Source organism: Phoca vitulina, unplaced genomic scaffold, assembly GCF_004348235.1.
Source record: "Phoca vitulina isolate PV1807 unplaced genomic scaffold, GSC_HSeal_1.0 scaffold57, whole genome shotgun sequence".
Taxonomy (NCBI): domain Eukaryota; kingdom Metazoa; phylum Chordata; class Mammalia; order Carnivora; family Phocidae; genus Phoca; species Phoca vitulina.
This window is the reverse complement of record NW_022589760.1, coordinates 10222101-10236891: the sequence shown is the minus strand read 5'-3', so window position 1 is coordinate 10236891 and position 14791 is coordinate 10222101. Positions and strand designations below refer to the sequence as shown.

Sequence of the window (14791 nt, the reverse complement as noted above, 5' to 3'; positions counted from 1 at the left end):
AACCAACACAAATGATTCCACTGTTTCAGATAGAGATGTATACAATTCATGTTAGTTGTTACTGGAGTAAAATAGTTATTTATATAATACTTTTCTACTTTTCTTTTGGGTGTTTTGCAAGAAAATTACTCAGTTTTATCTTTTATTTATAGCTATGATGCCCAACAATAGAGAGGAACTTACTGTTGATCAGGATAATGGACCAACCATCAAAAAATTCCAAAGGGATAATAAAGGTAAAATGATTTTTGCTTATTTGTTGGACATATAAATATTAGATAGTAACTGAATTAACATGCCAGTGCTGTATCTTGCAACCACATTTCCTAAACAGAATAAATTTATACTGGCTTTAGATAAATTATATTAGTAGTAAAAAAAAAATACACTTACCTGAAGCTTGTTTATTTAATGTTAATAAATTACATATCAGCCTGAAGTTTTTCTGTGCTTGTGGTTGGAAACTTCACTTTATGCCCTTTTATTATGCCTGATCAGAAACATCTGACTTATATATGCACTTTTTTAACTATGTTTAAATGACTCACCATTTGATAGTTACATTTGAAAAACTGAGTTGCTGTAATGGAGAAAAGATGTTCCCCCAACAATCAAAAGAGATTTTTAGAATATATACTTACTTGGGCATTTCAAATGAAAGCTTAGGAAGTTACTCCAATCAAGTATTTATCTAGAATGTTGATAGATATGATGTCAAACTAGATTTTGATCCACTGAGGTACATGTATCATCTCTGCACAGTATATAGTTTTTTTCTTAGGATATCAGTTTAAAGAAGGTAAGGAGAGTAAGAATTTCAAAGTCATGCTAACTTTTTAAAATTTAATTTAATTTAATTATGTTATGTTAGTCACCGTACAATACATCATTAGTTTTTGGTGTAGTGATCCATGATTCACTGTTTTTGTATAACACCCAGTGCTCCATGCAGTACGTGCCCTACTTAATACCCATTACCAGGCTAACCCATCCCCCCACCCCCCTCCCTGTAAAACCCACAGTTTGTTTCATGGAGTCCATAGTCTCTCATGGTTCATCTCTCCCTCCGATTCCCTCCCCCCTTCATTTTTCCCTTCCTTCTCCTAATGTCCTCCATGCTATTCCTTATGTTCCACAAACAAGTGAAACCGTATGATAATTGACTTTCTCTGCTTGACTTATTTCACTTAGCATAATCTCCACTAATCCCATCCATGTTGATGTAAAAGTTGGGTACTCATTCTTTCTGATGGCTAAGTAGTATTCCATTGTATATATGAACCACATCTTCTTTATCCATTCATCTGTTGAAGGGCATCTTGGCTCTTTCCACAGTTTGGCTATTGCAGACATTGCTGCTATGAACATTTGGGTGTATATGGCCCTTCTTTTCACTACATCTGTGTCTTTGAGGTAAATAACCAGGAGTGCAATTGCTGGGTCATAGGGTAGCTCTATTTTTTAATTTTTTGAGGCACCTCCACACTGTTTTCCAAAGTGGCTGTACCAACTTGCATTCCCACCAACAGTGTAAGAGGGTTCCCCTTTCTCCACAACCTCTCCAACATTTGTTGTTTCTTGTCTCATCAATTTTTGCCATTCTAACTGGTGTGAGGTAGTATCTCAATGTGGTTTTGATTTGAATTTCCCTGATGGCTAATGATGATGAGCATTTTTTCATGTGTTTGTTAGTCATTTGTATGTCTTCTTTGGAGAAGAGTCTGTTCGTATCTTCTGCGCATTTTTTGATCTGATTATTTGGTTTTTGGGTATTGAGTTTGAGGAATTCTTCATAAATCTTGGAAATCAGCACTTTGTCTGTAGTGTCATTTGCAAATATCTTCTCCCATTCTGTGGGTTGCCTCTTTGTTTGGTTGACTGTTTCCTTTGCTGTGCAGAAGCTTTTTATCTTGATGAAGTCCCAAAAGTTCATTTTTGCTTTTGCTTCACTAGACATTGGAGTTCTATCTTGAAGAAGTTGCCGTGGCCAATGTCGAAGGTTACTGCCTATGTTCTCCTCTAGGATTTTGATGGATTCCTGTCTCACATTGAGGTCTTTCATCCATTTTGAGTTTATCTTTGTGTATGCTATAAAGGAATGTTCCAGTTTCATTCTTCTATATGTAGCTGTCCAATTTTCCCAGCACCATTTATTGAAGAGACTGTCTTTTTTCCATTGCATATTTTTTTCCTGCTTTGCTGAAGATTATTTGACCATAGAGTTGAGGGTCCATATCTGGGCTCTCTATTCTGTTCCATTGGTCTATATGCCTGTTTTTGTGCCAGTACCATGCTGTCTTGGTGATCACTGCTTTGTAATATAGCTTGAAATCAGGCTACGTGATGCCCCCAGCTTTGTTTTTCCTTTTCAACATTTCCTTGGCGATTTGGGGTCTTTTCTGATTCCATACAAATTTTAGGATTGTTTGTTCCAGCACTTTGAAAAATGTCATTGGAATTTTGATCAGGATGGCCTTGAAGGTATAGATTTCTCTGGGTAGCATAGACATTTTAACAATGTTTATTCTTCTGATCCATGAGCATGGAATGTTTTTCCATCTTTTTGTGTCTTCTACAATTTCTTTCATGAGTGTTCTGTAGTTCCTAGAGTATAGATCTTTTACCTCTTTGGTTAGGTTTATTCCTAGGTATCTTATGGTTTTGGGTGCTATTGTAAATGGAATCGATTCTCTAATTTCTCTTTCTACAGTTGCATTGTTAGTATATAAGAAAGTAATTGATTTCTGTGCATTGATTTTGTATCCTGCCACATTACTGAATTGCTGTATGAGTTCTAGTAACTTGGGGGTGGAGTCTTTTGGGTTTTCCACATAAAGTATCATGTCATCTGCAAAGAGAGAGAGTGACTTCTTCTTTACCAATTTGAATGCTTTTATTTCTTTCTGTTGTCTGATTGCTGTGGCTAGGACTTCTAGTACTATGTTGAACAACCGTGGTGAGAGTGGGCATCCTTGTCGTGTTCCTGATCTTAAGGGAAAGGCTCTCAGCTTTTCCCCATTGAGGATGATATTCACTGTGGGTTTTTCATAGATGGATTTTATGAACTTGAGGAATGTTCCCTCTATCCCTATACTCTGAAGAGTTTTAATCAGGAAAGGATCCTGTATGCTGTCAAATGCTTTTTCTGCATCAGTTGAGAGGACCATATGGTTCTTCTCTCTCCTCTTATTAATGTGTTCTATCAGATTGATTGATTTGTGAATGTTGAACCACCCTTGCATCCCGGGGATAAATCCCACTTGGTCATGGTGGATGATCCTTTCAATGTATTGTTGGATCCTATTGGCTAGGATTTTGTTGAGGATTTTGGAATCCATATTCATCAGGGATATCAGTCTGAAATTCTCCTTTTTGATGGGGTCTTTGCCTGGTTTAGGGATCAAGGTTATGCTGGCCTCATTGAATGAGTCTGGAAGCTTTCCTTCTGTTTCTATTTTTTGAAACACCTTCAGGAAAATAAGTATTATTTCTTCTTTGAATGTTTGGTAGGTTCCTCAGGGAATCCATCAGGCCATGCACTCTTGTTTTTTGGGAGGTTTTTGATCACTGCTTCAATCTCGTTACTGGTTATTGGCCTATTCAGGTTGTCAGTTTCTTCCTGTTTCAGTCTTGGCAGTTTATAGGTTTCCCAGAAGGCATCCATTTCTTCCAGGTTGCTTACTTTATTGGCACAGAGTTGTTAATAATAATTTCTAATAATTGTTTCTATTCCTTGGTGTTAGTTGTGATCTCTCCCCTTTCATTCATAATTTTATTAATTTGGGTCCTTTCTCTTTTCTTTTGGATAATTCTGGCCAGTGGTTTATTGATCTTATTAATTCTTTCAAAGAACCAGCTTCTAGTTTCATTGATCTGATCTGTGTTTCTGGTTTCTAATTCATTGATCTCTGCTCTAATCTTAATTATTTCTCTTCTAACGCATGGCTTAGGCATCATTTGTTGCTTTTTCTCTAGTTCTTTAAAGTGTAAAGTTAGTTGGTGAATTCGGGATTTTTTTTTTTTTTTTTTTTGTGAGGCTTGGATAGCAATGTGTTTCCCCCTTAGGACCGCCTTTGCAGTTTCCCATAGGTTTTGGACCGATGTGTTTTCATTCTCATTGGTTTCCATGAATTGTTTAAGTTCTTCTTTGATTTCCTGGTTGACCCAAACATTCTTGAGCAGAGTGGTCTTTAGCTTCCCAGTGTTTGAATTTCTGCCAATTTTTTTCTTATGATTGAGTTCCAGTTTTAAAGCATTATGGTCTGAGAGTATGCAGGTAATAATCTCAATCTTTTGGTATCGGTTGAGACCTGATCTGTGACCCAGTATGCGGTCTATTGTGGAGAAAGTTCCATGTGCGCTCGAGAAGAATGAGTATTCTGTTGTTTTAAGGTGTAATGTTCTGTATATATCTATGAGGTCCATCCGGTCCAGTGTGTCATTCAAAGCTCTTGTTTCTTTGTTGATTTTCTTCTTAGATGATCTATCTATTGCTGAGAGTGGAAAATTGAAGTCTCCTACAATTAACTTATTGTTATCAATATGACTCTTTATTTTGGTAACAGTTGGCTTATGTAAATGGCTGCTCCCATGTTGGGGGCATAGATATTTACAATTGTTAGATCTTCTTGTTGGATATACACTTTAAGAATGATATAGTGTCCTTCTGTGTCTGTAACTACAGTCTTTAGCTTAAAATCTTATTTGTCTGATATAAGAATTGTGACCCCAGCTTTCTTTTGAGGTCCGTTGGCATGGAAGATGGAACTCCATCCCTTCACTTTCAGTCTGGATGTATCTTTAGGTTCAAAATGAGTCTCTTGTAGACAGCATATGGATGGGTCTTATCTTTTTATCCAATCTGCAACCCTGTGCTGTTTTATGGGAGCATTTAGGCCATTCACGTTGAGAGTGATTATTGAAAGATATGAACTTATTGTCATCATGTTGCCTGTGAAGTCCTTGTTTTTATAGATTGTCTTTCTACATTTCTGTTCTATATCACCTTTGGGGTCTTTCTCCTTTTATAGAATCCCCCTTAATATTTCTTGCAGGTCCAGCTTAGTGGTCACATATTCTTTCAGTTTCTGCTTGTCTTGGAAACTCTGTATCTCTCCATCCATTCAAAATGACAGCCTTGCTAGATAGAGTATTCTTGGCTGCATGTTCTTCTCATTTAGTACCCTGAATATGTCTTGCCAGCCCTTTTTGGCTTGCCAGGTCTCTGTGGATAGGTCTGATGTTATTCTGATGTTCCTCCCTCTTTACATAAGGAATATCTCCCCCCTAACTGTCCTTAAGATGGTTTCCTTGCTTCTGAGATTTGTGAGTTTTATTATTACATGCCGGGGCGTTGGCCTGTTTTCCTTGATCTTGGGAGAGGTCCTCTGCCTCTAAGACATGAATGTTTCTTTCATTCCCCAGATTAAGGAAGTTCTCAGCTACGATTTGCTCAAATATATCTTCTAGTCCTCTCTCTCTCTCCACCCACTCAGGGATCCCAATAATTTTGACACTGGAATGTTTCTTGGTGTCACTTATTTCTCTGATTCTGTTTTCATGGATTTTGAGTTGTTTCTTCTGGCCTCCTCTTTATCCTTCTTTTCTATCAATTGGTCTTCTAGATCACTAATTCATTCTGCCTCGCTTACCCTAGCTGTTAGATTATCTAGATTAGATTGGATCTCATTTATAGAATTTTTAAGTTCTGCCAGTTCAGCTTTCATTTCTGCCCTTAGAAACTCTATAGTGCCATTAATCACTTTCTCCTTTCTAGCTATTGTCTTCAGAACTGCTACCCTGAATTCCATCTCCGACATCTTGGTTATATCTGAATCCATTTGTAAATCTGTGGCAGAAGTCACAGTCTCTGAGTCTTTCCTATTTTGGGAGTTACTCCTCCTAGTCATTCTCTTGAGGGGTGATTGAGGGAATGTACAGAATCCAAATTATTGACCACAACCCAAGCAAGGTGCACCTGTTTTATAGGGACCTTAGGGTTGCCAGCCTCTTGTTCTCCCAGCCTGTCTTCTGGGGGAGTGGCCCGCTGCACTGTTACTCAGGTGACCCTATTTGGGCAGAGTTGTCCTGCCCCCTGTGGGGGGGATGGGCTCAGTAGAAACTGGTTTTGGGGGGCTTTTTTTCTCTGGAGGCTTTCCACATCTCTTCCTAGAGTCAGAGCAGGGGAGATCATTTCCAACCATCTGCCTCAGAACAGAGAGATCACAGTCTGTTCTTCAGTGAATTCTCCAGCCCACACTATCTCCGCTTTTGTCTATGCTGCTAAAAACTGCAGTGTCCTGGGTTGTGCACCCCTCAGCAGTACTCCCAATCTTCACTTCCTGGTCAGGGCATGTCTTTGTCCTTTGTGCTCCTAAAACCACCAGCCACCTCCAGTTCACATGGGTGGCCCCGCTGCTCCAGGTTTCAGTCCAGAGGGTTTCCCTAAAGTCCTTTCCCCACTGTTACTGGTCTGCAAGTCTATGCCCTGTCCCCAGTTCAGGAGGCTATCTATCACCAACAGTGCAGGATCCCGATGACTGGGCTCCCTCCTTCTTCCTTTTATCTTTGGTTATGTGCCCTCAGAATCACATCTCCCCACTTCATACTTCGAAACCAACTGCCTGCGATATTCTGTTTGTAGAGATCCAGATATATCTTCTTACATCTCAGGCTGATTTCGTGGATGTTCAGAGTGGTCTGGTGGATATCCAGCTCAGTTCCAGGGACTGGTTGGAATAGGGTCCCCTACTCCTCTGCCATCTTTTCCTCTCCAAAGTCATGCTATCTTGATATGAAAACTGAGTACAATTTTGTTTAAAAGGCTAAAAGGTAAGAGAAAAAGAAAACATATTGGCATATATTATAGGCTATACATTATTTCTGTCATTGTGAATTAAACAGTAACTCTAAGCTAAAGAGCATAAGGTAACACATAATTTATCAGTTCACCAAATGGTCTGTTTGTACTTCAGTATAGGGTGCATTTTTCTATCTCTACTAAAGATAAACATAATATATAGAAAAAAGACTCCATGAGCTGAAGAGTTAATGGAGAAATTTATCTTTCTTCTCTAGACTGAACTTGCTTCCTAATTACATAGATGAGCATTTTAGTTAGAATTTGGAATAATGTATGATTTTAATTTCATTGATCCATGGTTGGTTTCCTTGCCATATGTTTAGTCATTTCTTATCCAAATGCTGAAAGGCTATGCCCTCTGGGGCTCCAAGATGTAAATGATTGATTTCAGAATACTTGCCAGAATGGAAGAATCCAGTTTTAGTATATTAGAATACCCAAGCTCTTATACAGGTAATGGAATTCTAGTTAAAGATGCAATTTCATTCTTAATCTAGCAACAATTTGTTCCTGAGACCTCTTTACCACCAAGTCATGATTATTTGGAGGACAGTGTGGTAGTAAAACAACTTTTCTAGGAAAATCTCAAGGTGTACATGATACATGTGATTCTATCAGAAATGCAAACCCCATTAGTCAAAATGGCATTTAGGGCTGGCCTGTGTGCTACAGTGCTCAAGTGCACACTACTGTGTCTTATGAAAAATAAACTCGAGTGCTAGTACAGATGTACAGAAACTAATTTTCATAAAATACACAGTAGTATGTACTGGAATTTCTGAATCACTTGCTGTGGAATGGCAGTTTTACTCATTACAATCAAATAGGTTGGTCACACATTCTGATAAGGACATTAATAGATAGGAGTGGCATATTAAACTGCACCCAGGTTATAGTGGAAAGCTTTCTTTTAAATGAGATTTTTGGTGTCAAACTCTACCAGTTATATATGTGATATTAAGATAAAATATATTTTATTCAAAAGATTTGAGTTATTAAAAGAAAAAGAAGTTAAAGTAGAAGTCTCAACATTATTAAATTTGACAAGTAAGCAGTTTATACACCTGTGGCAAACATATGTTTTCACATCTGCTTTGAATAATATCATCATGATTTAAAAAATGATTTATAGTTCTGGAAATTCTAAAATGCCACCTTGCTATTATGTGGAAATTTCAGAAAAATGAAGAAATACCATTACAGTAAGCTTCATGTAACCCACCTCTTGCTGTACCTTATAAAACGGGGTGACAGTGCAATACATGTCTCTATAATTTACATTTCCCCTTGAATTTTCATATGTAGACATTTCCATCTCTGTATAGTCTGGGCTTTCCTGGCAGTGATGTCCATTTAGAGAGTATCCAAAATGACTTACCAAAATTGGTATTTTAGTTTTGACCCAAGTATTTTGACTAAACTGACTGATCAGTTAAGAAAAGCCTTTAATTTTATTTTTTCACAGACTTTGTCAAACAAATTGAGCAAATCAAGTGTATGTTATAACATTCTGTTACATGGTTTTTAACAGTCAGTTCTGGAATTCCTTAGAGCCGTTGTGACTATTCACTGTAGTTTAAACCATGTGGAAGCAAAGGCACAAAGCAAGATCATGTTCCCATGGCAGCCCAAGCCACTAGCAGGAATAAAGGTTTGTGATATTTTGCATTTTGTATTGAATTTATTTATTGATAACTTCACATGTGCAAGAAGCACTGATGATCAAGTCTTGAATTCTATAGAAACAGTGGAAAAATAAATTTATCATCTAGCTCAAGATCTGAGCCCACTGAATCATTACATTTTAAATCAGTCCACAGGCTACAGATGAGAAGCTAATAATTTTAACTTCCTTTGATCATAAGAATCTAAAGTATATTTCATCTAGGATAAAAGAATTATCATATTTGTTTTTATGCAAATGGACTAATTTCAGTTTAGAGCAGGATTTGGGCTAAATATTGACACTATAATAATTTAAATGTTCTCTCTTCAATCAAGTGTTTTTCTCTTTTCATTACTGAGACAATGTTAGATACTATACTAAATCTTTCAGACCAAGTGGCACTATTTAGGTGTTGGGAAATGAATATTGACTCTGGTTAAAATAGAAAATATATCTTCTGAATATCATATTATCTTGAATAAGAGAGACAAATGTATCGAGCCAACTAAAATACAAACATCATTACAAATAAACTTTGTGATGAAGCTAAAATACACAAAGGAAAGTGGAATATATAGTTCCATGCATTTTATGTGATTTTTTCAGTGATTCTAAATAGAAATGAGAGGACAAAAGGACGTATCTCACTAGAAATTTTCTTTTAGCAAGAATCATTCTTGGTTAAACCTCATTGGCTATGATACTTTCACTACACAAAGTTTGGAAATTTTCTTTGAATTAACTTCATTTAATTTTTTTTATTTAGAAACAATTGTAGATTGACAATAAGTTTCAAAAAGAATACAGAAAGATCTTGTGTTTCCTTCAAATATTTCTCCCAGTAGCAATATCTTATATAATTATAACATGAAAGTCAGAAAATTTACATTGCTATAACCACATACCTTATTCATATTTCACCAGTTTTACCTACAATCATTGGTGTGTATGTCTGTGTGTGTATCTTTCTATGGAATTATATCACATGTATAGATTTGTGTAACCACCACCACAAATCTATACATGTTTCATCACCACAGGTTTCTCTTCTGCTATTCCCTTATTATCTATCCCTACCCCATTATCCTTAACTTCTGAGAACCACTAATCTGTTTTCCATCTCTATAATTCCATCATTCTAAGAATGTTCTAAAAATGGAATCATACATTATATGACTTTTTGTGATTAGCTTGTATTTCACTCAGCATAATTCTCTTAATATTCATCCAAAGTGTTGCATGTGTCAATAATTTTTCCATTTTGTTGCTGAGTAGTTGTGTAACCATTCATCCATTGTAGGATATCTTGTTTCCAATTTTTCCATGTTATTAATAAAGCTTCCATGAACATTTATGTATAAGTGTTTATGTAATATAACTTTCATTTCTCCAGGACAAATGTCCAAAAGTGCAATTGCTGGGTCACATAGGAAGTGTATATATAGATTACAACAAACTGCCAAATTGTCATTCAGAGTAGCTGGGCCATATTTATACTCCCAACAGCAATATATGAGTGTTCCAAGTTTTTCACATCCTTGCCAGCATTTTGTGTTGTCCTTTTTTTCATTTTTTAAAGTTAGCTGTTCTCATAGGTGTGTGTAGTGATATCATTGTGATTTTAATTTGCATATCTCTAATGGCTAGTGATATTGAGCCCCTTTGTCTGTATATCCTTTTTGTTGAAACATCTCGTCATGTCTTATCCCCATTTTCTAACGGGTTTTCTTGTTTTCATATTGCTGAGATTTGAGAGTTCTTTTTTTTTCTTACATTTTTTTTTATTATGTTATGTAAATCACCATGCATTACATCATTAGTTTTTGATGTACTGTTCCATGATTCATTGTTTGCATATAACACCCTATGCTCCATTCAGTACGTGCCTTCTTTAATACCCATCACCAGGTTAACCCATCCCCCCGCCCCCCTCCCCTCCAGAACCCTCAGTTTGTTTCTCAGAGTCCATAGACTCTCATGGTTCATCTCCCCCTCCAATTTCCCTCCCTTCATTTTTCCCTTCCTGCTATCTTCTTCTTCTTTTTTTTTTTAACATATTATTTGTTTCAGAGGTACAGGTGTGTGATTCAACAGTCTTACACAATTCGCAGTGCTCACCATAGCACATACCCTCCCCAATGTCTATCACCCAGCCACCCCATCCCTCCCACACCCCCACTACTCCAGCAACCCTCAGTTTGTTTCCTGAGATTAAGAATTCCTCATATCAGTGAGGTCATATGATACATGTCTTTCTCTGATTGACTTATTTCGCTCAGCATAATACCCTCCAGTTCCATCCACGTCATTGCAAATGGCAAGATTTCATTCCTTTTGATGGCTGCATAGTATTCCATCATATATATATACCACCTCTTCTTTATCCATTCATCTGTCAATGGACATCTTGAAATTTGAGAGTTCTAATATATACTAAATACAAGTCCAGTAGGCAAAGAGAACTCCCATCAAAATCAAGAAAACAGGCCAACACCAAAACATATTGTAGTAAAATATGCAAAATACAGAGATAAGGAAAAACTAATGAAAGCAGAAAAGGAAAAGAAATCCCTAACTTATAAGGGAAGACAAATAAGGTTAGCAGCAGATATCTCCACAGAAACTTATAGGCCAGAACACAGTTGCATGGTATATTCAAAGTGTTGAATGGGAAAAATCTGCAGCCAAGAATACTATCCAGCAAGGCTGTCCCTCAGAATACAAGCAGAGATAGTTTCCCAGACAAACAAAAAACAAGATAAAATAAAAGAGTTCATGATCACTAAACCAGCCCTGCAAGAACCGTTAAAGGTAAATCTTTGAGTGGTAAAGAAAGACAAAAAACAACAAAGACTAGACAGAATCAGAAAAAATCTCCAGAAACACTGACTTTACAGGTAATACAGTAACACTAAATTCATATCTATCAACAATCACTCTGAATGTAAATGGACTAAATGAACCAATCAGAAGACATAGGGTATCAGAATGAATTTTTAAAAAAGACCCATCTATATACTGCTTACAAAAGATTCATTTTAGACCTAAAGTCACCTCCAGAATGAAAGTGAGGGGATGGAGAACCATTTATCATGCTAATGGACATCAAAAGAAACCCAGAGTATGAACATTTATATCAGGCAAACTAGATTTTAAACCAAAGACTGTAACAAGAGTTGAAGAAGGGCACTATATCATAATAAAAGTATCTATCCAAGGAGAAGATCTAACAATTGTAAATATTTATGCACCCAACTTGGGAGCACCCAAATACATAAGTCAATTAATAACAAACATAAAGGAACTCATTGATAATAATACAATAACAGTAGGGGATTTTAACACCCCACTTACAGCAATGGACAGATCATCTAAGCAGAAAATCAACAAGGAAAAATGACTTTGAATGATCCACTGGACCAGATCACCTTAACAGATATATTCAGAACATTTCATCTTCAAACAGCAGAATACACATTATTTTTGAGTGCACATGGGTATTCTCCAGAATAGATCACACACAGGGTCACAGATCAGGCCTTAACAAATACAAAAAGGTTGAAGTCATACCATGCTTATGTTTGGGCCACAATGCTATGAAACTTGAAGTCAACCACAAGAAAAAAATTGGAAAGACCACAAATGTATGCAGGGTAAGGAACGTTCTACTAAAGAATGAATTGGTTTACCAGGATGTTAAAGAAAAAATAAAAAAAGTACATAGAAACAAATGAAAATAAAAATATGATGGTCCAAAACATTGGGGATGCAGCAAAAGTGGTCCAAAGATGGAAGTATATAGCAATACAGGTTTACCTCAGGAAGCAAGAAAAATCTCAAACACACAACCTAACATTTCACCTAAAGAAGCTAGAAAAGGAAAGCAAGTGAAGCCTAAAGCCAGCAGAAGAAGGGAAATAATAAATATTAGAACACAAATAAATGTTATGAAAAAACTCCAGCAAACAGATCAGTGAAACTAGGAGTTGGTTTTCTGAAAGAATTAATAAAATTGATAAACCTCTGGCCAGACTTACCAAAAGGAAAAGAGAAAGGATCCAAATAAATAAAATCACAAATGAGAGAGGAGAGATCACAACCAACAGCACAGAAATACAAACAATTATAAAGGAATATTATGAAAAATTAGATGCTAACAAATTCGGCAACTGGGAAGAAATGGATAAATTCCTAGAAACATATAAACTACAAAAACTTAAACAGGAAGAAATACAAAACCTGAACAGACCCATAACCAGCAAAGAAATTGAAACAGTAATCAAAAATCTGCCAGCAAACAAAAGTCCAGGGCCAGATGGCTTCCCAACAGAATTCTTCCAAACATTTAAAAAGAGTTAATACATATTCTTCTCAAACAATTACAAAAAATAGAAATGGAAGGAAAACCTCCAAAGTCATTCTATGAGGCCAGCATTAGATTGATTCCAAAACCAGACAAAGATCCCACTAAAAAGGAGAATTACAGGCCAGTATCCCTGAATGAACCTGGAAGCAAAAATTCTCAGCAAGATACTAGGACATTAAATCCAACCATACATTAAAAGAATTATTCACAGCAACCACGTGGGATTTATTCACAAATCAATCAATGTGAAACACATAAATAAAAAAATGATAAGAACCGCCTGATCCTCTTGTTGGATGCAGAAAAAGCATTTGACAAAGTACAGCATCCATTCTTGATAAAAACCTTCAAGAAAGGATACAGGGAACATAATTCAACCTCATAAAGGGCATATACAAAAAACACACAGGTAATATCATCCTCAATAGGGAAAAACTGAGAGCTTTTCCTCTATGGATGTCCACTCTCATCACTGTTATTAAACATAGTACTGGAAGTCCTAGTCTCAGTAATCAGACAACAAAAAGAAATAAAAAGTATCCAAATCAGCAAGGAAGAAGTCAAACATTCACTATTCATGGATGGCATGATACTCTACGTAGAAAACACAAAAGACTCCACCAAAAAGTTACTGCAAATGATATACAGATTCAGAAAAGTCACAGGATACAAAATCAATGTACAGAAAACTGTTGCATTTTATACACCAATAATGAAGCAGCAGAAAGAGAAATTGTTGAATCAATCCCATTTACAATTGCACCAAGACTATATAATACCTAGGAATAAACCTAACCGAAGAGGTAAAAGATCTGGACTTTGAAAACTATAAAAAACTTATGAAAGAAGTTGGACATGACACAAAGAAATGGAAAAAGAAAAACATTCCATACTTATGGATTGGAAGAACAAGTATTGTTAAAATGTCTATACTACCCAAAGCAATCCATTTAATGCAATCCCTGTCAAAATACCACCAACATTTTTCACAGAGCTAGAACAAATAATCCTAAATTTTGTATGGAACCATAAAAGTTCCTGAATAGCCAAAGCAGTCTTGAAAAAGAAAAGCAAAGCTGGAGGCATCAGAATTCTGGACTTCAAGCTATATTACAAAGCTGTAGTCATCAGCTGCAGTATGGTACTGACACAAAAACAGATACATAGATCAATGGAACAAAATAGAAAACCCAGTAATGCACTCACAGCTATATGGTCAACTAATCTTTGACAAAGCAGGAAAAAGTATCCAATGGAAAAAAGTCTCTTCAACAAATGGAGTTAGGAAAACTGGGCAGCAACATGCAGAAGAATGAAACCAGACCACTTTGTTACACCACACACAAAAATAAATTCAATAAGGATGAAAGACCTAAATGTGAGGCCTAAATTATAAAATTCTAGAAAAGACTACAGGCAGTAACTTCTCTGACATCTACTGAAGCAATTTTTTTTTTTTTTCTAAATAAGTCTCCTGTGGCAAGGGAAACAAAAGCAAAAATGAACTATTGGGACTTTTTCAAGATAAAAAGCTTCTGCAGAGTGAAGGAAACAATCAACAAAACTAAAAGGCAGCCTACAGAATTGGAGACAACATTTGCAAATGGGATATTTGGTAAAGGGTTAGTATTCAAAATCTATAAAGAACTTATCAAACTCAACACCCAAAAAACAAATAATCCAGTTAAGAAATGGCAGAGGACATGAATAGATATTTTTCTAAAGAAGACATACAAACAGCTAACAGACACATATAAAGATGCTCAATATCACTCATCATCAAGGAAATAAAATCAAAACCACGATGAAGGACGCTTGGGTGGCTCACTTGGTTAAGCGCCTGGCTTCAGCTCAGGTCATGATCTCAGAGTCTTGGGACTGAGCCCTGCATCAGGCT

The 14791-nt window shown here is 36.3% G+C and overlaps 1 protein-coding gene across 1 annotated transcript in view; it reads left to right on the top strand.

Moving 5' to 3' along the window:
* LOC116623158 (dachshund homolog 2) overlaps window positions 1–14791 on the top strand; it is a 259182-nt gene that overhangs the window by 143366 nt on the left and 101025 nt on the right. The window contains exon 5 of the mRNA XM_032390087.1: window positions 153–236. Within this exon, the coding sequence (XP_032245978.1) occupies window positions 153–236 (84 nt within the window). The remainder of the gene's footprint in view (window positions 1–152; window positions 237–14791) is intronic.